Here is a 22365-nt window from a genome sequence, read left to right as displayed (position 1 = left end):
AATTATCGTGCGTAACTGCGACAGTATTTTAACGCAGTCGTTGCCAGTCATTCCGGATAGCCTGCAAATATAATTTGTTGACTTTTTGTCTCTGACTTTAGCCTTCTGCCGGATGCATTTCAGTATTTCGTTGTTTTAAGAAGTTTATCCTTCAGGCAGTATTGTGGCTTTCTTGAGAATAACAATCTCTCTAAAAAATCAAAGAATTCAACACACAGATATCTTGCGAAACACGTTTTCTCTGTCCATGAAATCCAGAGCATCGTAGACTTAAGGCGCCCAGGTTGCAGAAGGCATTCGATACCAGAACATATTGTTTTGTGACCACAATATGAGCTTCTCGAATTATAGAAGCAGATCTTTCGCTCTTAACGGGAAAAAATAGACGAACAGGAAGCTAGGTCCAGGAATACCCTATAACAGTGTTATAGGGCCGCTGCTGCTTATAGTTTATTTATAGTATATAAATGGTTTGGTGAATAACGTCGGATGATCTGTTAGGAGATTTGCAGCGGTGCTGTTGTCAGAAGGTTGCAACGTCACAATACTGTAGTGAAGCACAGAAATGTGCTGGCTGTGGCTGTGGCTGCTGACGCTCAACATAAATACAAGACATTGCGTACATATAGACAGAAAATTAATGTACTGTATTATTACAGGATTTCAGAACAATCACTGGAAGCAATTACTTCGGAGCGATTTGAAATGGAACAACAACGTAAAATTAATCGCGGTTGAGAAATATACTGCACTGAGATTAATTAGAAGAATCCTAAGTAAATTTAGTCCATCAAAATAGGAACTAGCTAATAAAAAAAATCGTTCGACCAATACCTGAATACTGCTCGTCAGTCTGGGATCCATTCCAAATAGGATTCATATGGGAAATAGATAAGATTCGAAGAAGAACAGCAAGTTTCGTTATACATTCATTTAGTACGTCTGGCAGGGTCACGGAGTTGCTCCTGCATCATTGCGAGTTTTACCTTTAAAATTCAAATAGCGTATCTTTCACGAAGAGTCAACCAATATACTGATTCCGCCTACGTATGTCACGCGGAAAGACCACTTAGGAAAAAATTAGAAAGCTTCGAACCCACACAGAGGATTACCACTTGTCTTACTTCCCGCGAACCATTCACAACTGGAACAGAGGAAGTGATACTGATAAACAAACTAACCTCCGCCACACACCGGAAGGTGGCCAGTGAGGTATACACGTTGATGCAGACTCTAAGAATCTTAGGGATTTGTACTTCATGCACGGAGGAAGTGGCTTACGAAGCACTCGTCCGACTGGGGGTGGAGTATTGGTCATCGGTCTGGGATCGTCTTCATCATGCTGAATTAGAAGAAGAAATAGGAAAGTTTCGAAGAAGAGCGGCTTGTTCCATCGCGGCATGGTTTAACAAGCGCGAGATCGTTACTGCGATATTCAGCGACCTCCAATGGCAGAAGCTAGAAGTGGCGTTGTGCATCAAGGAGAGCGTTCGCTGCATCTGTGTCGTGAAATAATGAGTGTGTGTGTGTGTGTGTGTGTGTGTGTGTGTGTGTGTGTGTGAGAGAGAGAGAGTGTGTGAGAGAGAGAGAGAAAGAGAGAGAGAGAGAGAGAGAGAGAGAGAGAGAGAGAGAGAGAGAGAGAAATATCAGATGTACAGCTGTTCTCCCAACGCAGTAATAGTGACTAACATGGAAGGAGCAAAATTTGCTGTCGTAAAAGACATATCCTCCGCCACCCAACGTTAGCTGGTTTGAGGAGTATATATTCAGATGGAGATATTTTACCCAAATTATCAAATACACGGGAGGTGCTATTCATTCCTTTCTGGGCAGTGTCGTGTAAAGTAAGTTATGCTGAAACTGAATTTTGGATCATCCACACCAACAGCAGCTGCAGGCGCCATGGTATGGTCCGCATAAACGCTGTCCTTAGTTAGTTCAAAACGACTTGCCGACTTTAACACGGGTAGGCATTAGCGGAAAAAGCTTTTCAGGCGCACACCGAGTTTCAACGTGCTCTCGATTACTATCTTTGCGGTAGGAGAACGTCCAATAATGTTGGTGGGTCGACCGCAGTAGTTATCGCCGCCCCGGTGGTAGTTCAGAGTGCGAGGCGAGCTTATTAGCGGAATTTGCACACAATGCCGGCGCCAGGTCAAAGTTCCGCGCTACGCCGCAGAGCACAGAGTATCGGTTCGGAAACCGGCGCCCAGCGACCGTCGCACGGCCGTAATCTCATCCAGTCAACGACCCCTGACCCGAGCGCGACAAACAAGCCTCCAGGACACTTCCTCTCATCACCGCCAGAGCCCCATCAGATTTAAAGTACACAGTGCGCACCGATCCCGCTGCCGTACTTTGATTCGTCGCCTACCACTTGCATTACGAAGCTAGTGAAGTGAAATGAGGTATCAGGGGAGGTAAAAATTCAAACAACGCGCCTCCTCATCACCGATTTTGCTTATGTTATATGCACGGCTTAGCCGGAAATAAAAAGAGAGAATTGGGAGCTCCAGATGGCCAAAGGTTTACAAAAAATAATTTTGACGTGTGTCGAGCTTCCGAACAGCGGTTTCCACAGCGGAAGGAGAACAAAACGGTATTTAGAGTCTCGTGGGACCATGTCCCTACTCGCAAACTTTATTTTCAATTTTTGCTTTACCTACACTGCAAATTAACCTGAATAATGGCTCTAAGCACAATGGGACTTAACATGTGAAGTCATCAGTCCCCTAGACTTAGAACTACTTAAACCTAACTAACCTAAAGACGTCACACACATCAATGCCCGTTGCAGGATTCAAACCTGCGACGGTAGCAGCAGCGCGGTTCCGGACAGAAGGCCCTAAAACCGCTCGGTCACAGCGGCCGGCTAACCGAAATAATGCTCAATATGTTGTATTTACGAATGTTTTCGTAGATGGCATGAAAAAGAAAAGCGTTGGAAAGTTTGGTGGATGACAGAGTCAAAATATAAAAATGTAGTTACTTCATCAAAATCTGGCGAACTTAGAACAAACAAACAGAATTTGGAAATTTGTGGTAAGACCTTAAGAGACCAAACTGTTGAGGTCATCGGTCCGTAAGCTTACACACTACTTAATCTTAAACAGGGTAAGTTAGTTTTACCCTAAGTACAACTCACACACACACACACACACACACAAACACACACACACACAAACACACACACACACAAACACACACACACACAAACACACACACACACACACACACACACACACACACACACACACACACACACACCTATGCCTGAGGGAGGACTCTAACCTCCGACGGGGAGGGGGGGGGGGAGCCGTTTTTATCGTCAGGTAAAGAACTTGATCGAAAAACTTCAAAACTGTTCTTTTATCATTGAGAGATAAGAAGGAATCACATGCCGAGAAGACTCCATCAAATCACATTCCATTGCAAATTTTAGGTAAAATAATGCGATACGCGTGGTTTGCTGCGACGCTGACATCAGTACCACGATTGTGTCACCAGCGGTGGAGCGTCAAATGACAGCCAGTTCTACGCTATCTACAGTACTCGAAAGCTACGAGAGAGCTCTTTTAACCCTTCCAGCTCCAGTGATTACTACTGCAATCCACCATTTATGTATTATGTTTCGAAATACCAGTGCATGAAACTACCGATGCTACGAAGATCATGATTCAGGGTTTACGGAGCATAGATGGTTTTATGCTAAACGCAGTGATACTTAAAAACGATGTGAGTAAAATGGTGGGTTGCGGTACAAACCACTTGAGCTGAAAAGCTTAAGGGGATGACTACAATCTTGTTCGGAGAGCTTGTCTTGTTCACGGGTGATAACCCGAGGGGATTTGTCTACTGCCATTTGCATTCTAAGAACTGTTTTTATTTCTGAATGTTTGTCCATTCGTTCGCAGCCTTCGTGTGTAAGATAAAGGAAACGGTTACGCTCATAGAATATTAGATAATGAAGAACGTGAAGATTGTTTTGAAACTATTAATACTGCTGAAAAACACACACGGTTTGAACCCGCTATCAAAATAAACACGAAATGTATCGATCAGGTTGACTGTCCCAACATACATTTCTTATGAAATGAGAGAACGTATTAAATATGTTGACGGTGTTAGGAGAGCAACCAGCCACAAATTTACTTTCAGTTCCTTCATTCAAAGGGTACCGTTACCTGTTTCGCATCGTTGTGATTCATCTTCAGACGGTTTACACGCTTTCCTTATGACATATGGTGTGTTTTTTACAGATTAACTGTCGTGAAATGTCGGTTTGGAGTGTTTGTTTTCGTAACACTCGTCGAACAGACGTGAATACATTCCCACTGCATTCTTATTGTTTGCACACGTGAGTTTTTCTCACTGAACACTTTAGATTTGTTACCGAGAAGATTTCTACCGCACATCTTCTCGGTGACAAATCTAAAGTGTTCAGTGAGAAAAATTCACCACGTGCGCAAACAATAAAAATGCAGTGGGAATGTATTCACGTCTGTTCGACAAGTGTTATGAAAACAAACTCTCCAAACCGTCATTTCACGACAGTTAATCTGTAAAAAACACCACATGTCATAAGGAAAGCGTGTAAACCGTCTGAAGATGAATCACAACGATTCGAAACAGGTAAAGGTACCTTTGGAATGAAGGGACTGAAAGTAAATTAGTGGCTCGGTGCTGTCCTACCACCACCAACATTTGTCTTCAAATCACGGCCACGGTCTCCATCATGCATATGACAAAATTGCGTAAGTATTAAATATATTTAAGACGTAAAATATTCCATAAACTGTAACGAACGATTAGGTAATGGGAAGAATTCCCTCCATTGGTGTATTAGAGGGATAAATGTGGAAGCTTGAGATGCGATATCGCCCTTATTTTCTCCACAATGAACTGCTGTACTCCAAAATAAATGTAGTACACTGACGAGGTGACTTACAGCAGTCAGCACTATTTAGGCTGTGCAATGCTTTGACTGAAGAATATGGGGATAGCGTCTATGCAGGGTGAAGGCGAAGTGAAGGCGCACTCACCTCCCGTGCCCAACACCTTGAGCAGCTCGAAGTGCGACATGTCCACGCGGCCTGCCGTGCCCGTCAGGTTCACTGAAACAAAACGAACAGCAGAATCAAATTAGGCGTCGCATTGCACCAGGCGGGGAAGCTCAGCAGCACCCAGCTTCACACGTTTCGTTTATGAGATCACTGTTCTAAAATAATTATTAGAATCATCTTAATTACAAAGAAAGAAGAGCTACTTCCCCCAATAAATTGATCATATCACTGACATTTAAAAACTCGTGCACAGTAAGGGAATACTAACCAGTGTGCCTTAATGTCAGCATTTCAAATTTAAAAAGTCGTTTCTGTTGTGACCCTACTTGTGGACCAAGGAGTCCCTACGGCATGGAATTTCAGTTCTGTTCAGGAACTCTCTTTCGTTCGCAGTTAGGTTCTTAGTGTATCCGTCGCAAGGAATTTCTCTAGGTAGGAGAAACTGTGTCCAGGTAGGAGTTACTCCCGTCCAGAAAACAGATTAACCATCATCGTCTGAACTTCAGGGCTGGTGAGAATTCCTTTCATCGGCAGTTCCTGAACAACTATTGTGTGCCACGTATCTCCTACGGTGTGGTCGGAACGAAGGAAAATGGTGTTGAAAATATGAGGAATATGATCATTATAATGATGGCAACAATTATCTAACTGTTATCTAACTGTCGTGACTCCGACAGCAATCTACCGTTCGGTCTTGAGAGCAGTGGTAATATATATATATATATATATATATATATATATATATATATATATATATATATATATATATATATATATACAACGACCATGACACCAAGGTAATAATTTGATCGATTGTGGCATCGCCGGGAACCTAAAAATCTGCGGTAACATCTACGGTTATGATGGATCAAATCGATGGATGGATCGATAGATCATTCAATCCTCCGATTCACTTTTATATCCATCTATATACCATTACATTTGTCTTAGTCAACAAATCGAATGATAGGTTAATATTACCGGTGTAGCGATCAATCGATCTAAAGCCGACACGTCATTACATAGATGGCGATGGCGACCATGATAGTACCATTCGTGACTATGGTGACTGATTTATGTTAACAAAGAATGCTATGTATCGATCATAACAACCACATGCGATCGATCGTAATGACGGTGTGAGTCTATCGATATCTTGAGGGAACGACAGCAATTAGTTCACCAGTCGGGGCAATGACGGCGCTCAATCTATCAGTCGAGAGCAACAACAACAACAAAAACAACAACAACAACAACAACTCACCGACCAACCGAGGCAATGATGGCAACGAATCGGCCAACGGAAGCAACGACGGCAACCAATAGAGGTATCGAAGGCAGTATTAATTTAAAAAATTAAGAGAAAGTGAAAGCAGAGTACCATGTAAGTAACCTTAAGGCTGCACGTAACAAACCCTCTGTGAGACTTCTTCCATTCTAATACTATGCATACTATCTCGAGACAGCAGCAGTGTTACCGTATTGCTTTCCACATGTCCAGATGTCCAGATGTCGAACGCTAAAGTATTTTAATTGTTCTGTTACATATTCCATCAGCGAAGCGATGTTTGCAATTAGATTGACTAAACAGATAAGCAGGTAGAAAGTTATGAATGACGGTTATACACACAGACGATTGTTTCATTTCACAGCCTGCACAGTCCGCAGAGCAATGCGGCTACTAGCTACACGTGTGGAGCGAGAAAGTCTGACGCTCCCGTTCGTACATATCTCTGTGACGAGGATATCAGGAAAAAAAAAATGCGGGACAGGACAGTGCCTACAGACACGTGTCCCACTCGTGGGATGGACGCCGCGCGGCTGGCGGCAGCGTTGCGCCCCCGCAGTAATTTACGAGTCCGCCCCCGACACGCACAGTCGCGCATAATTACTCTGCGGCCGACCGCCTCCCCAGAACAACCGGGGAAAAAGCGGACGCGCGCTCGCAGCCCCTGAGTTCCGTCCCCAGTGGACGCAAACGGCGCCGTCGGCGTCTCAATAAAACACGGACCTTCTAGCGAACGGTTTGCCGTCAGGATCCCCTCAGCCGCCAACACACAATGTACGGACCACCAGCCATCGCAGGAGCAAGTGGATATAACTCCTTTCAACGCAGAATAAAAGAATGACATCTCTATATTCAGAGCAGCATTCACATAAGAGCTCCGACATTCCCCTGATTGTTAGGTCAGATTAAACACGAGAGATATTACTGTCGGAGGATATGGTTGTTTACTTCTACCCTTGTACAACTGTCTACTTATCTAGATAAACGTTTGGCTTTTTAAGCATATGTTGGGGTTAGGATTCATACATGAAACAGAGAAGACTCAAAGAAGAGCAGCGCGTTTCGTGACGGGTTCGATTAATAAGAGCGAAGGCGTCACAATATGCTCATCTACCTCCGGCGGCAGACGCTACAAGAGAATGTGTATCACTAACACTCACGGAGAGTACGTTCTCAGGAGAATGAATGAGCAGTACTTTGCTTCCTTCCTCGCAGGCATGCGGAAAGTCCAAATGCTTCAAATAGCTCTGAGCATTATGGGACTTAACATCTGAGGTCATCAGTCCCCTAGAACTTAGAACTAATTAAACCTAACCAATCTAAGGACATCACACACATCCATGCCCGAGGCAGGATTCGAACCTGCGACCGTAGTGGTCGCACGGTTCCAGACTGAAGCGCCTAGAACCGCTCGGCCACACAGACCGGCGCAGAAAGTCCACCCTTCTCGCTTATCAATGGCGACTGCAACAACAGATGGGGAAGAGACAGTGGCACTGTACAGTACCCTTCCCATCACACACCGTAAGGTGTAAGTTTTTCAGATTGAATATTAAATTTAGTAACAAATGTCATTTGAGGCCGGCCGCGGTGGCCGTGCGGTTCTAGGCGCCGCAGTCCGGAACCGCGAGACTGCTCCGGTCGCAGGTTCGAATCCTGCTTTGGGCATGGATGTGTGATGTCCTTAGGTTAGTTAGGTTTCATTAATTCTAAGTTCTAGTGGACTGATGACCTCAGATGTTAAGTCCCATAGTGGTCAGAGCCATTTGAACCATTTTTTTTGTTTTCATTTGAGTTGAAGCGACTAAGCATTTCCAGATGAACATTATTGTTTTTTTCCCCCTACCCAAACGCTCTAAAACTGAAAGCCGAACTTCAATTTGTCGGGATTGTTACAATCAGCTATTCATACGGAGTCAATATCGGTCGTTTTAGATAATTTTTACATATCATATCCTTCCTCCAATAATTCCCAATCGCACCAGAACCCCCAATCGCACCAGCAATGTTGCGAGCAGTTGTTCATTAGGTGGTCGGGTTTTTCATGGAGGAGCTTGCATCCATTGTTATTTTGGGTGGCACTATCACAGCACAAACCTACATTGATGTTTTAAGCACCATGTTACTTCTCAGTGTTGAAGAGCAATTCGGGGATGGTGATAGTATCCTTCAACACGATCGAGCAGCTGTTCATAATGCACAGCCTGTAGCGGAGTGTTTACACGACAATAGCATCGCTGCAATGGACTGGCCCGCATAGAGTCCTGACCTAAATCCTATAAAACACCTTTGGGATGGTTTGGAACGCACACTTCGTGCGAGGCCTCACCGACCGACATCGATACCTCTTCTCAGTGCAGCACTCCTTGAAGAATACGCTGCCATTTCCGAACAAGGGAAGCTCCCCAAAGCACCCCCGTCAGATTTAGTTATGAGTTGGCATAGTGGATATGCCTTGAAAACCGGAATACAGATCAATCGAGAAAACAGGAAGAAGTTACGAGGAACTATGAAAAAAATAAGAAAAATATACCACTGTGCCAACTTATAACTAAATCTGAGGGGGGTGCGATGGAGAGGTTCCCTTGTAAGAAACCTTCCAGCACCTGATTGAAGGTATGCCTGCGACAGCAGAAGCTGTTATCAAGGCTAAGGATGGGCCAACATCATACTAAATTCCAGCATTACGGAAGGGAGGGCGCCATGAAATTTTAAGCAGTTTTCGGCCAGGTGTCCGGATACTTTTGATGACACAGCGTATATACAGTCGCCTTTACAGGTGAGCCACTCTTTCCTAAAATTCTCCCAGTAAAGTAAAGTCTACCATCGCCTTCCCTACCATAATCCTAACATGGTCGTTGCATTTCATATCGTTTTGCACCGTTACTCCTGATATTTAAACGACGTGACTGTGCCAAGCGGGACACTTCTAATGCTGTATCCGACCATTACGGGTTTTCCTACAAATCCGCATTTTTCTACATCTGCAACTACCTGCGTTTCTTCACACTAACCAGAAATTTTATGGAAGTCATCATGTATCCTCCTGTAGTCATTCATCTTAGACAGCTTTCCGGCGCATTTTTCTATGTCTGGAACTAGCTGCGTTTCATCACACTAACCAGAAATTTTATGGAAGTCATCATGAATCCTCCTGTAGTCATTCATCTTAGACAGCTTTCCGTACACCATAGCACGATCACCGAACGGCCGCAGATTGCTGCATACCCTCACCGCTGAATCACTTACGTACATAGAGAAAAACAGCTTTCCTAAAACACTTCCCTAGCGTACTACAAAGATGGTTCAAATAGCTCTGAGCACTATGGGACTCAACATCTGAGGTCATCAGTCCCCTAGAACTTAGCACTACTTAAACCTAACTAACCTAAGGACATCACACACATCCATGCCGGAGGCAGGATTCGAACCTGCGACCGTAGCGGTCGCTCGGTTCCAAACTGTAGCTCCTAGAACCGCTTGGCCACACCGGCCAGCCCCTAGGGTACTCCTGACGATACTCTTGCCTCTGATGAACACTCCTCGTCGAGGACAACATGCTGTGTTACATCGGTGAGCGAGTATTCGTACCTTCAAGGAGCCAGACGTACAGCAGAGACGAGCAGCACGACAACACGTTTCAACGCATAATACGTCTCACTTGCTGAATGCTCGCTTCGGCAGGCGCGGCAGATGCGCTCCGAGTACACAGAGCTCCTGCTGTAAGCTGAGGCTGCCACCCACGGCCGGCGGCGGGGATTTGTTTGCCGAGACGAGCGCGCGGGTTTGTTGCCTTTCCGCAGACTCCTGCACGCCTCGACGCCGGCACTCCGGCAACAAAAACACACTCGGCGCCCCCAGTCCTTGACCTGCGGCAACCGGCAGTGGCGCCTCGTAATCGCATCACCGCGGAGGCCTCGCCGATTCCGCGCGCCGGTACACTGTCCAAAGTTCGCGTAGGCTGCAAAAGCAGTGCACAAGGTCCCGCGGAGGTGGTGATAAGCACTGTTTATCTCACCAGCGGTCTTATTTTCGGGGGTAAATATTTTTTCGTACAAACCGAAGGCCACTACTGAACTGGCAAAGACAAATGAACGAAGTTTTTAAATTAAAGTCGTGACCCTAGAATCAACGAGAGCGTTTTATACAACGACAGCAACTACTACTACTTTTAGTAGACCTACTACTGACTAACTGCAAAAAAGCTGTGATTCAGAGAAACATGTTCCCTTCATGACAAATGTATTGGCAATGGATATTTAAGCACGGGCTACAGTAAACGAATAGAAATTAAAATACACTCCTGGAAATTGAAATAAGAACACCGTGAATTCATTGTCCCAGGAAGGGGAAACTTTATTGACACATTCCTGGGGTCAGATACATCACATGATCACACTGACAGAACCACAGGCACATAGACACAGGCAACAGAGGATGCACAATGTCGCCACTAGTACAGTGTATATCCACCTTTCGCAGCAATGCAGGCTGCTGTTCTCCCATGGAGACGATCGTAGAGATGCTGGATGTAGTCCTGTGGAACGGCTTGCCATGCCATTTCCACCTGGCGCCTCAGTTGGACCAGCGTTCGTGCTGGACGTGCAGACCGCGTGAGACGACGCTTCATCCAGTCCCAAACATTCTCAATGGGGGACAGATCCGGAGATCTTGCTGGCCAGGGTAGTTGACTTACACCTTCTAGAGCACGTTGGGTGGCACGGGATACATGCGGACGTGCATTGTCCTGTTGGAACAGCAAGTTCCCTTGCCGGTCTAGGAATGGTAGAACGATGGGTTCGATGACGGTTTGGATGTACCGTGCACTATTCAGTGTCCCCTCGACGATCACCAGAGGTGTACGGCCAGTGTAGGAGATCGCTCCCCACACCATGATGCCGGGTGTTGGCCCTGTGTGCCTCGGTCGTATGCAGTCCTGATTGTGGCGCTCACCTGCACGGCGCCAAACACGCATACGACCATCATTGGCACCAAGGCAGAAGCGACTCCCATCGCTGAAGACGACACGTCTCCATTCGTCCCTCCATTCACGCCTGTCGCAACACCACTGGAAGCGGGCTGCACGATGTTGGGGCGTGAGCGGAAGACGGCCTAACGGTATGCGGGACCGTAGCCCAGCTTCATGGAGACGGTTGCGAATGGTCCTCGCCGATACCCCAGGAGCAACAGTGTGCCTCATTTGCTGGGAAGTGGCGGTGCGGTCCCCTACGGCACTGCGTAGGTTCCTACGGTCTTGGCGTGCATCCGTACGTCGCTGCGGTCCGGTCCCAGGTCGACGGGCACGTGCACCTTCCTCCGACCACTGGCGACAACATCGATGTACTGTGGAGACCTCACGCCCCACGTGTTGAGCAATTCGGCGGTACGTCCACCCGGCCTCCCGCATGCCCACTATACGCCCTCGCTCAAAGTCCGTCAACTGCACATACGGTTCACGTCCACGCTGTCGCGGCATGCTACCAGTGTTAAAGACTGCGATGGAGCTCCGTATGCCACGGCAAACTGGCTTACACTGACGGCGGCGGTGCACAAATGCTGCGCAGCTAGCGCCATTCGACGGCCAACACCGCGGTTCCTGGTGTATCCGCTGTGCCGTGCGTGTGATCATTGCTTGTACAGCCCTCTCGCAGTGTCCGGACCAAGTATGGTGGGTCTGACACACCGGTGTCAATGTGTTCTTTTTTCCATTTCCAGGAGTGTAGTATAGGTGAACTGACATCTGATTTACATTTCCCAAATTCTATCGTTGTGCATTTCATTCGTCAGTTAAGCTTCGATAATTTGCAGTCATTGTCAGATGAGCTACCATGGTACTTCAGATAAAATAAAACGTTTCTTTCAGAGTGGCGTCTTCATTGATTTCCGTTAGTCGTCCTGTCATTGCGACCATTTAGCACTTTGAGCAGCAGTGGTTTCTGTCTGAAACGAACATTTATTAAATTTTTTTTTTTTTTTTTTTTTGAAGGAGCTATGCCTTTCGCATGAAACCGATGGTATTGCACGACCGAGACATCTAGTGGTACACCGATGTACATCTACGAATGTAGAGCGTTTTAGAAGTCGCAGTGTTCAAAGCAACATTCGCGCGGATATTGTCCTGCGTATTCAAGGAAACTGTGACATGATTTTTTTTTATAGTGATCATCTTGATGGTATTATTGACAGTGAAAGCAAGTTATTGTAACGTTAATTGGAGTTTGTATTAAAGCACTCCATCGTCAGGCCACAAGTGGCCCATCGGGACCATCCGACCGCCGTGTCATCCTCAGGTGAGGATGCGGATAGGAGGGGTGCGTGGTCAGCACACCGCTCTCCTGATCGTTACGATGGTTTTCTTTGACCGGAGCCGCTACTATTCGGTCGAGTAGCTCCTCAGTTGGCATCACGAGGCTGAGTGCACCCCGAAAATTGCAGCAGCACATGGCGGCCCGGATGGTCACCCATCCAAGTGCCGGCCATGCCCGACAGCACTCAACTTCGGTGATCTGACGAGAACCGGTGTATCCACTGCCGTAAGGCCGCTGCCTAGAGTTTGTATTACTGCTGTTATATGAATGGTTTCGAAATGACACCACTGGAACATTACGCACTTTTGATACAAATTTCTTATATTTCAGGTCATTTTTGCATGTTATTTCGGTCTTTTTGTTCTAGGCTTTGTGATTTTATTTCAGTTTCGAGATAGGGGACTGTGTGTGAGAAAATGCGAAACTGATTTCAAATATATCTCGTGAAATGCTGGTGGTTTATTGGGAGGGGGTAGGGGGGGGGGAGTCGATAGGAGACCGAACAGCGAGGTCAGCGGTAACAAGATCTAGGATGGCAGAAATCAGAGGACTAACAACAGAAACAGCACAGTCCAGTCATGGGGAAGGGATAAGGTGCAAACAGACACAGAAAAGGTCGGGCGGGGCAGCAGGAAGAGGAAAGAACAGCAGGGGGTTGGGTGGAAATGGGGAGAGCAGGGATGTCCCAGAAACGCTACGCACGGTGGGGCACCAGCCCCGCCACCGACCCATTCCGACAGCCACGCCGTACCATTATCACGATACAATGGGGATAACGCAAGGGGAAGAAGACAAGAGAAGTGGAAACAAAGCAGCACAACAGATCAGACAAAATGTAGGGAAAAGGCGGGGACAGCCTGGCCGGTGTAGAGACGAAGTCAAGGTCTTCATAATCAACGCCTACACTGAGGGCCTCTAATTCCAGAGGAAAATTCGAGGACTTATATCTCACAGTACAAGCCACTTATACGAAGAAAACTGAGGCCAGATATAACCATGCGAGGGTCGTCCTCTAATACCCGAGAAAAGGAATGTGGGAAGGCATATTTAGTGCGAAGGACCAATTGGCGCGGTCAATCCAGGAAAATATGGATCTTTGCGAGCGGAGGAGGGTGGTGAGAACAATATGTTCCGGTGGTTCCAAAGTAAACTCTCAGCTTTAAAACAGTTGATTCTTTAATTTTTGCCAATTTCTTTTTCTACTCGTTATTTTTCATGATGGTGTCACGTTTCTGAGAATTTTAAAATGAATTAAGTTACATTGTTGGGGCTTAAAGGGTTAAGAGAGAAATGTGAGCTTTCATTATCACCTTGTAGCCAATCAGATGTCAGGCTTGTGAATGGCAGGCGCTCAATTGTTGACGTATTACCGAACATGGAAGTATCCCTGAGAGGGAATGCGAAGCGGTTTACAGTAGTAAGTAATGCGATAGTCATTCCTGAAGACGTGCATGACCAGGAAGGAACGTGGATACAAGGCAGAAGAGGAAGTCAGAGCAAACGTATGATCAGTTGCAAGGAAGAGAAGGAGTGGGGAAAGTGTTAGACGTCTACTGTGCGGAACACACACGAAGTGCATTTGGGAAACTAATGGAAAATTAAATTAGGATGGCTGAATAGGGACTTAAACCAAGCTTATCCCGAAAGAGAAATCTAGTATTTTAACCAGTATGACGTCTGTGGTGTGATGATGATTTCAGTTTACAATGTGCAGAATTTGGCTTGAAGTTCCAGCTGACTGGGGCATTTTCGTACATAAGTGGACAAAGTTAGATTCCGAAAACTCCGAGCATATACACACTCTCTTTCTTTTCAACAGTGGCAGAATACAGTTCCTTACTGATCGCATTCGTTGTAGTGTTCCCATTATTCGAAATCCGTATTAATTCCCATTCACCTCCGTAACCAAGTGGCTAAATGTCAATTACCTCTGTGTGACTGCACCAACGTCGTATTAATCCTGTGTTATCCAACTCTACAGATCATAGGAGAAGGATTATTCGTCAATACATCTTGCGAATACTTATGGAAACGGAACGAACTAATGACCAATTGCGTATCATTGTGCAACCCAATCGTGACGTGGCTATTCACCAAATAGAAGAACTAAACACCATCAAAGCAATTGCTTACAATAATTGTTCCAATCCAAAATTAATAGATGAACTAAACTCTAAGATAAATCCCCACTAGACCAAATACGATGACAAAACAGCATTGAAGAATACCACAACAAATCCAAAAGAAAAATATGTAAGCTTGCCATTTGTAGGAAAACTGTCATATAAAATATGATATAAACCTGTTCCGAGGAACAGATATCAGAATCAGCTACTATACAAATAACAAAATAAAGGACAAAGCTATCCATAACATTAAAAATAATACCAAACTGTACAATCAATCAGGACTCATGTCCAAAAACATACATAGGCCAAACAGGTAGAAACTTCAACATACGTTTTCGAGAACACATGGATGCTCTTCGTTTAAAAAACTGAAATCAATCCACATTTGCCCAACATGTAGCAGAAGAACAACAACATCAAGTAACAGACATATCTCATAACCTACAAGTTCTCCACTTAGCCAACAAAGGAAAAAGAATGAACCTTCTAGAAGGAATCGAAATTTATTCACATAAACATGTATCCCCTTCTGACATACTTAACGACCAAACAGAGATACGAAACCGAATATTTCTGAAAAACTTCCACACACTGCTTATCAAACCACTTGCTAAGCACCGTCAAGAAATAGTCTAATATAAACCCAACAAATGCATGTAATAATATACAACATAAAAATCTTAATTCTATCTTTGTTTTATTGTAAATGTATGAATTACTGCTTTGTATAAATGTGTTATATTAGTTTATTATCTTCAGTACTGCCTAAGTAACAAAAAAAAAAGTATACATCGTACTTAAAATACGTCTATCACCCAAGTCAATGTTTAGTAAACAGTAGTTTAGCAAGAACTTCAAAACTTTCGTAAAATTTAACTCTGTCCACAGATAAACTGCTTCTATGTAAACAAAACTGTCAGTCGACAACATGGCGGATAACGCAGTGCGCCTGTTTAAAATACGTGACAAAAAGTGTTTGTGCTGTTACACACAAAAAAAGGAGATGAGAATGTAAGTAAAATGAAGAACTGATAGTGCGTAACTTTAAACTGGAGAAATTGAAGTAAATGATTGGAATCGTTGCTTTTGCACATGCCAGCTGCAGCATCCAAACTGGTGTCTACATTGTACCACTGTATAAACTGAAGTTACATGTAATTTGCCAGCTGAAGATGGGTGCAAACCCGAAATGCATACTAGCATAAATAAAACGCATTAAAACAAGTGGCTGGTCGCTGTATTTTTATAGCAAATTATTATTGAGAAACGTCTAAATGGAGGCCAGTACGTTGTTTGGACACAGAAAGAGCCCCCCTTTGTAGCCGCATGCCCAGCTACAGGCGACTTCACAGGTACTCCGAACCGGTAGCCGACAGTAGCGCACGGTGTGGCGGGGGCGGAGTCCCGCACGGTGAACAACCCTCGCAGGGCGGGCAGCTGCGGCTGCCAGGTGCTCTCTCCCACCCCCACACGCCGTCACCTGCTGCACGACAGGCCAGACAAACAACGGTGGCTGCCCTGCTCTGCTACCTGGTATTCTTACACAAAGTTTGCCTTAGCTTGCTAGGAACGCTGTACGGCGCACAAGCTGACATCGAGTGCTAGAAGCAACTGAATGACTACAAGTTGGAAAAAATAAAAGATTCAAAGCTGTAACCACGTCACATAACTCAAAATTTTATTTCGATTGCGTCACACCTCAGTAAGGAAGTCGCTCCTGCTGCCGTGCACCTACAGTCAAGGGCAGGCAGTGCGTGTGCTACTATGAATAAATCAGACGTGCGATTGTACTCTGATGTCATTCTTAAGGTAAGCCTACACGGAAATATTTTATTGGTGTCCCTCTCTGTAAATAAGTGACGGATTACGATGAAACTAATATTTTTCTGCTCGATATGGCACACTAAGAGTGAAACATTCGATGTACTACCAGCAGATGGTCCTGTGAGACATTAATGGGGGTAGGACGTCAAACGAGCCGACTTTAAGCAGGAGAGGCACCAAAGGACATTTTAATTTCTACTGTCTATACTTTTACAAATAAATTCATAAAACTTTGTCAGCATGACCAGGAAGGATTGAGGACACTCACTCAAAGCAGTGGAATTTAAAAAACGTAGCAAAATGCCTTTTTTTACATGTGAAATTTCATCATTTTTTCACTTACTACTGGCTGCATTTGTTTCTGTAGATACACTTTTCTTCCTAAGTAAGAGAGCTTCTTCGATGAAGAATTGAGATAATTAACTATAAAATTTGGGTTTTTCTAAACATGAAGTTTAAAATGTAACAGTTCATACATTTTTTGATAAATAATTTCTAGAGTTTCATACACATGTAACTATAGTTTGTATACTGTGCAAAATCCATTGAAGGATCTCTCTTACTTAGGAAGAGAAGTGTACCTACAGCAACAAATGCAGCCAGTAGTAACTGAAAAAAAATGATGAAATTTCACATGTAAAAATGTATTTTGTTACGTTGTTGAGCTTCCACTGCTATGAGAATGAATCCTGAATCCTTCCTGATCATACTTTCAAAGTTTTATGAATTTATTTGTAAAAGTATAGACAGTGGAATAAAATCTCATGTGGTGCCTCTCCTGCTCCAAGTCGGTTCGTTTGGCATCCTACCGCCCTTAATTACGTCTAGTCGTAATGTCTTTTTGATAAAAAGTGGAACTGCAGTTCTTCCTACAACCAGGTGAGTAGGTTACGAAGCTAGAGAAAGGTAATGGCATTCCATCCTGAAGAGGACCGTAATTAGCACATCATCATGGAGTTCGAACTACTGCGCGCTGTTTTACCTGTGTGGATGGTATGATAAAGCCACTCGGCAAGTATTCCCAAGGGTCATTGTTCCAATTTCTCTACTTCATACTTTACATGAATTTTCTGCGCCTAATGACCTCGGAGATAGCCTTTCTCTCCATGTTGCTTTCTTACCCCGACGAGATATAGAAGTGGTACTGCTGAAAGCTCTAGAAGGAGATGCCTTCGTCTTATCAAGCTTTTTCAGGTTTCAGACAAGAAGATTTACATCGGTGGATCACAATGAAATTTCTGCTCTTAAGTAGCAGCAGTCTGACGGAGTTCGGTCACAATTCGGTGTTCGGCGTTTGGTGTATACACCACGCAGACTACACCTCATTTCACAGCTGGTGCATCGGAAAATCGGAAAGTTAACGGACAGTATCACGCAATAGCCCAAAGTAGTTATGTCAGTACAGTGATGTTGTTGTTGTGGTCTTCGGTCCTGAGACTGGTTTGATGCAGCTCTCCATGCTACTCTATTCTGTGCAAGCTTCTTCATCTCCCGGTACCTACTGCAACCTACATCCTTCTGAATCTGCTTAGTGTATTCATCTCTTGGACTCCCCCTACGATTTTTACCCTCCACGCTGCCCTCCAACACTAAATTGGTGATCTCTTCATGCCTCAGAACATGTCCTACCAACCGATCCCTCCTTCTGGTCAAGTTGTGCCACAAACTTCTCTTCTCCCCAATCCTATTCAATACTTCCTCATTAGTTATGTGATCTACCTATTTAATCTTCAGCATTCTTCTGTAGCACCACATTTCGAAAGCTTCTATTCTCTTCTTGTCCAAACTATTTATCGTCCATGTTTCACTTCCATACATGGCTACACTCCATACAAATACTTTCAGAAATGTCTTCCTGACAAATCTATACTCGATGTTAACAAATTTCTCTTCTTCAGACACTCTTTCCTTGCCATTACCAGTCAACATTTTATATCCTCTCTACTTCGATCATGATCAGTTATTTTGCTCCCCAAATAGCATAACTCCTTTACTACTTCAAGTGTCTCACTTCCTAATCTAATACCCCCAACATCACCCGACTTGATTCGACTACATTCCATTATCCTCGTTTTGCTTTTGTTGATGTTCATCTTATACCCTCCTTTCAAGACACTATCCATTCCGTTCAACTGCTCTTCGAAGTCCTTTGCTGTCCCTGACAGAATTACAATGTCATCGGCGAACCTCAAAGTTTTTGTTTCTTCTCCATGGATTTTCATACCTTGCTCAATATACAGATTGAATAACATCGGGGAGAGACTACAACCCAGTCTCACTCCCTTCCCAACCACTGCTTCCCTTTCATGTTCCTCGATTCTTACAACTGTCATCTGGTTTCTGTACAAATTGTAAATAGCCTTTCGCTCCGTGTATTTTACCCCTGCCACCTTCAGAATTTGAAAAAGAGTATTCCAGTCAACATTGTCAAAAGCTTTCTCTAAGTCTACAAATGCTAGAAACGTAGGTTTGCCCTTCCTTAATCTAGCTTCTAAGATAAGTCGTAGGGTCAGTATTGCCTCACGTGTTCCAACATTTCTACGGAATCCAAACTGATGTTCCCCGAGGTTTTTCCATTCGTCTGTAAAGAATCCGCGTTAGTATTTTGCAGCTGTGACTTATTAAACTGATAGTTCGGTAATTTTCACATCTGTCAACACCTGCTTTCTTTGGAATTGGAATTACAGACGCCAATTCCGGAACAGGTTGACCTGATAAATCTTGGGAAAAAGCGACTGGTCATGTATTTTTCCTCGAAATGAATAACCACTCAGAAACCACACTTAGGCTGCCCGAAACTTCGAATGTTTCCGGCGCCCAAGTAAGCTACGACAGTCTTCCCGAGATGGAGAGCCCCGCCCTGCGATCGAACGTGTGGAGTAAGACAATAGCCGATCAAGCTGAAGCCAGCTCGAGTACCGCAAGAAGTCACCGTAATCACCTTCGTCCCATCTAGTGTCAATTACCCATTTTTCCTAGCCGCGCCTTGCTGAGAAAACCTTTGTACGCCCCAAGTCAGCGCGGCGAGCTTTCCTTTGTTGCTTAGTTTACAGCTCGTTCCTGTGCTAACAGTGATGTCATGACGCGACGCCTTGCCAGGGGAACAAAGGCTGGCGGGAGTGTTGGCGATGCGAACCTGCGACCCGCAGCGGGGCGCGCCTAGGCCGCGCCTGCGCGCACCGGATGTTGCGCCAGCTATTGTTCCGGCGCGCCGCGTGTGAGAACGCGAGCCCGCGCCGAGCGTAGCCGAACACAGCCGAGCCTTCCACTCGCCAAACCCTGCCGCCGCCGCGTTGACACACTGCGAGTTATACGACACACACACACACACACACACCACACACTGACTCACGTACTAGGAATTCGGGACAGAGAGATATTTTCTCCTACTGCGATTAGAAATGATTTTATGTTACATTCGTGTAGCATAAGTGCTGTGTATTATCATGTACGAATGCTTTAAGGTTCGTTACAGAAAAACTGACATTTTGATATCCATGTGCAATGGTAGAAGACAAGTACAGTGTCTACGTGGGGAATAACGGACGTCCGTAAATGTCGCACTGTGTCGTACTAGAAGAGGGACTACTTTTAAAATTTGTTTCGTCCATACGGCGTCCTCTTAGAGACCACTATTTTATCCTCCACTTGTTTCCGAACTTTAAACCGTGTGCTGAGTTTTTCATTGTTTTGACAGCAGTGCGTTCGACCGTTTAATTTAGACTTTACAGTGATGCTATGAACATGAATTGAAATAGTATGTTACTGTAACAAGTCATACTCTTTTTACGCTCACTACACTTATCATGGATTTTAACGTCATCATCAGGTGGATTAATGTCAGTGACACACACGTACTGTATGTGCAACTTTGATGTAACCTATGGCACTGTCTCCAAATATCATAGGCTTCGTTTCCAGTCGCGTTCGAGTCACGTATTACATCAGATACACTTTGCACACACTGGTGTTCGTTCCCTAGAGCAGTGTTTCCCAACTGTGTTCTCCCGGAAATGAAGAAGCGATCTACGAAAAATATTAATAATATGTATTTTTTATGTTCTGACATTACTAATTTTTTTAAAAAATATGCTTTTTGTGTGATTAGTTACGATTTAAAATTTTAGAACTCCCTCATTGGTGTTTCTAATTTTTTAATAATTTTACTAACCAAAATAAAGTGTACCATCACAGTACCAGATTTCTAAAGGTGTTCCGTCGGAGGAAAAGTTTGGGAATTCCTACCCGAGAGCAAATGTGTTCAACTTCATTTCAGAGAGAAAATGTACTACATTGTTGCCATCTGAAAGTAACACTTTCGCACATTTCCACAGCAAACGTTCGGAGGTTGCTCTCGTAAGGTTGTGTATTCTTCAGGTAAATCTCGCGTAAGTCCTTCTTAGCATCCCTTCTCTGTCTGATTCCTATGAGACCGCTCCTCGTAATTACACTGTAATTCACTGGCTACTTTGAGTCTTACTAGCGCAGTAGTGTCAATTCCCCTTCAAGCTCTACTTAACTACCAAACTAGCGTGCCAGACAACCGTCTAGTCCTGAGAGCTTCCCAAAAAGGGTGCAACAGGCAGCCTTTCTGCCAGTGACCACTGGGGTTTAGAGTGACTGGTGTCTGCTTCAGTAACTAACTTTCTCAATGGTGAAACAACCTAGTTACTTCTCTAACTACGATCTTTCTGGATCATTATTGCCTCGTAGATGAAAGTTACTATTGATGTCAACGAAAAATCTCTGGCGTTTAGGATGGTACAGACATTCCCGCAGGACCACACTAAGATTGTAATTCTTCAACAAACAGACCAATTTTCGGTTTAGGGAAATTCACTAACTGATGGTGACCACACATTGCCTTAAGCAACCGAAAAGCATTACGGGAGACCAGCTGCCACTGTATTCAGCAGCTGCCCTAATGACAATTACCCCAGAATTGTAGCAGTCCCTACAGTATCAACTTACACATTTGACTATAATAATCAAAATACCTATTTATTAACAAACTAATAAAAAATCTTGTTCCCTAAGACACGATATTTACCAGCACTTACGACACTTTTCCACCAGCTCTCGATCCCTTGATACGGTTAGACCCTTTTAGAATTCTGCCGTTTCGTTAGTGTTCCTATAGGGTTTATGAGACCAGAGTCATGAAATGGATAGACCGGAGCCACCCATGTTTTGCTCGAGGAAATTAAATACTCAGCCTGTTAGGGATTTGGAGTCGCCGTACAGGTCTGGAGAATTCAAGCAGATGAGCTGGCTTGTTGAATTACTGCTAACTCTACAAAGCCGTCGCTTCCTCGTGAAGTTTCTTGAGCCACCTATAAAGTGAAAATAAAGGTCCGGTCTGTCGTGGGACCACAGAACGCGGGAGAGGACCGCTTCCTTAGCAGTCTCGAGAGTAGAGGTTATAGGGAAGAAGTGAGCACAAAAATACGTACACAATGGGTGTTCATTAATTCCGTTGCCTAACGAGAGTTTAATGAGTATATAATGAAGGGCTGATCTTTGCGAGAACTTCCATCAATTAATGTACTCCGTCACTGGACCTGGGTTAAAATGCTGTGCGAGTTCCCATCGTCGTCAAAATGTAATACTCGTCTTTCACGACATGAGGAATAATTGCACATTTTCTGAACGGTATATGTATTTGCACTTAAACTGGCAATAATTACCGAGCTGGAGGTGGAACCACATGACTTTTTTTGTGTGTGGTAACTAACGGATTGCAAAGTTGTGCT

General features: G+C 44.4%; 1 protein-coding gene and 1 pseudogene across 1 annotated transcript in view; both read right to left on the bottom strand.

The window, feature by feature from the left end:
* Window positions 1-22365, bottom strand: part of LOC126334818 (ribosomal protein S6 kinase alpha-5-like) — a 389839-nt gene that overhangs the window by 303437 nt on the left and 64037 nt on the right. Inside the window, exon 2 of the mRNA XM_049997461.1 lies at window positions 5043-5114. Within this exon, the coding sequence (XP_049853418.1) occupies window positions 5043-5114 (72 nt within the window). The remainder of the gene's footprint in view (window positions 1-5042; window positions 5115-22365) is intronic.
* On the bottom strand, window positions 12781-12898 carry LOC126337408 (5S ribosomal RNA; annotated as a pseudogene).

This window comes from Schistocerca gregaria, chromosome 2, assembly GCF_023897955.1.
Source record: "Schistocerca gregaria isolate iqSchGreg1 chromosome 2, iqSchGreg1.2, whole genome shotgun sequence".
Classification (NCBI taxonomy): domain Eukaryota; kingdom Metazoa; phylum Arthropoda; class Insecta; order Orthoptera; family Acrididae; genus Schistocerca; species Schistocerca gregaria.
The sequence above is the reverse complement of the archived record's forward strand: the minus strand, read 5'-3'. Positions and strand labels throughout refer to the sequence as shown.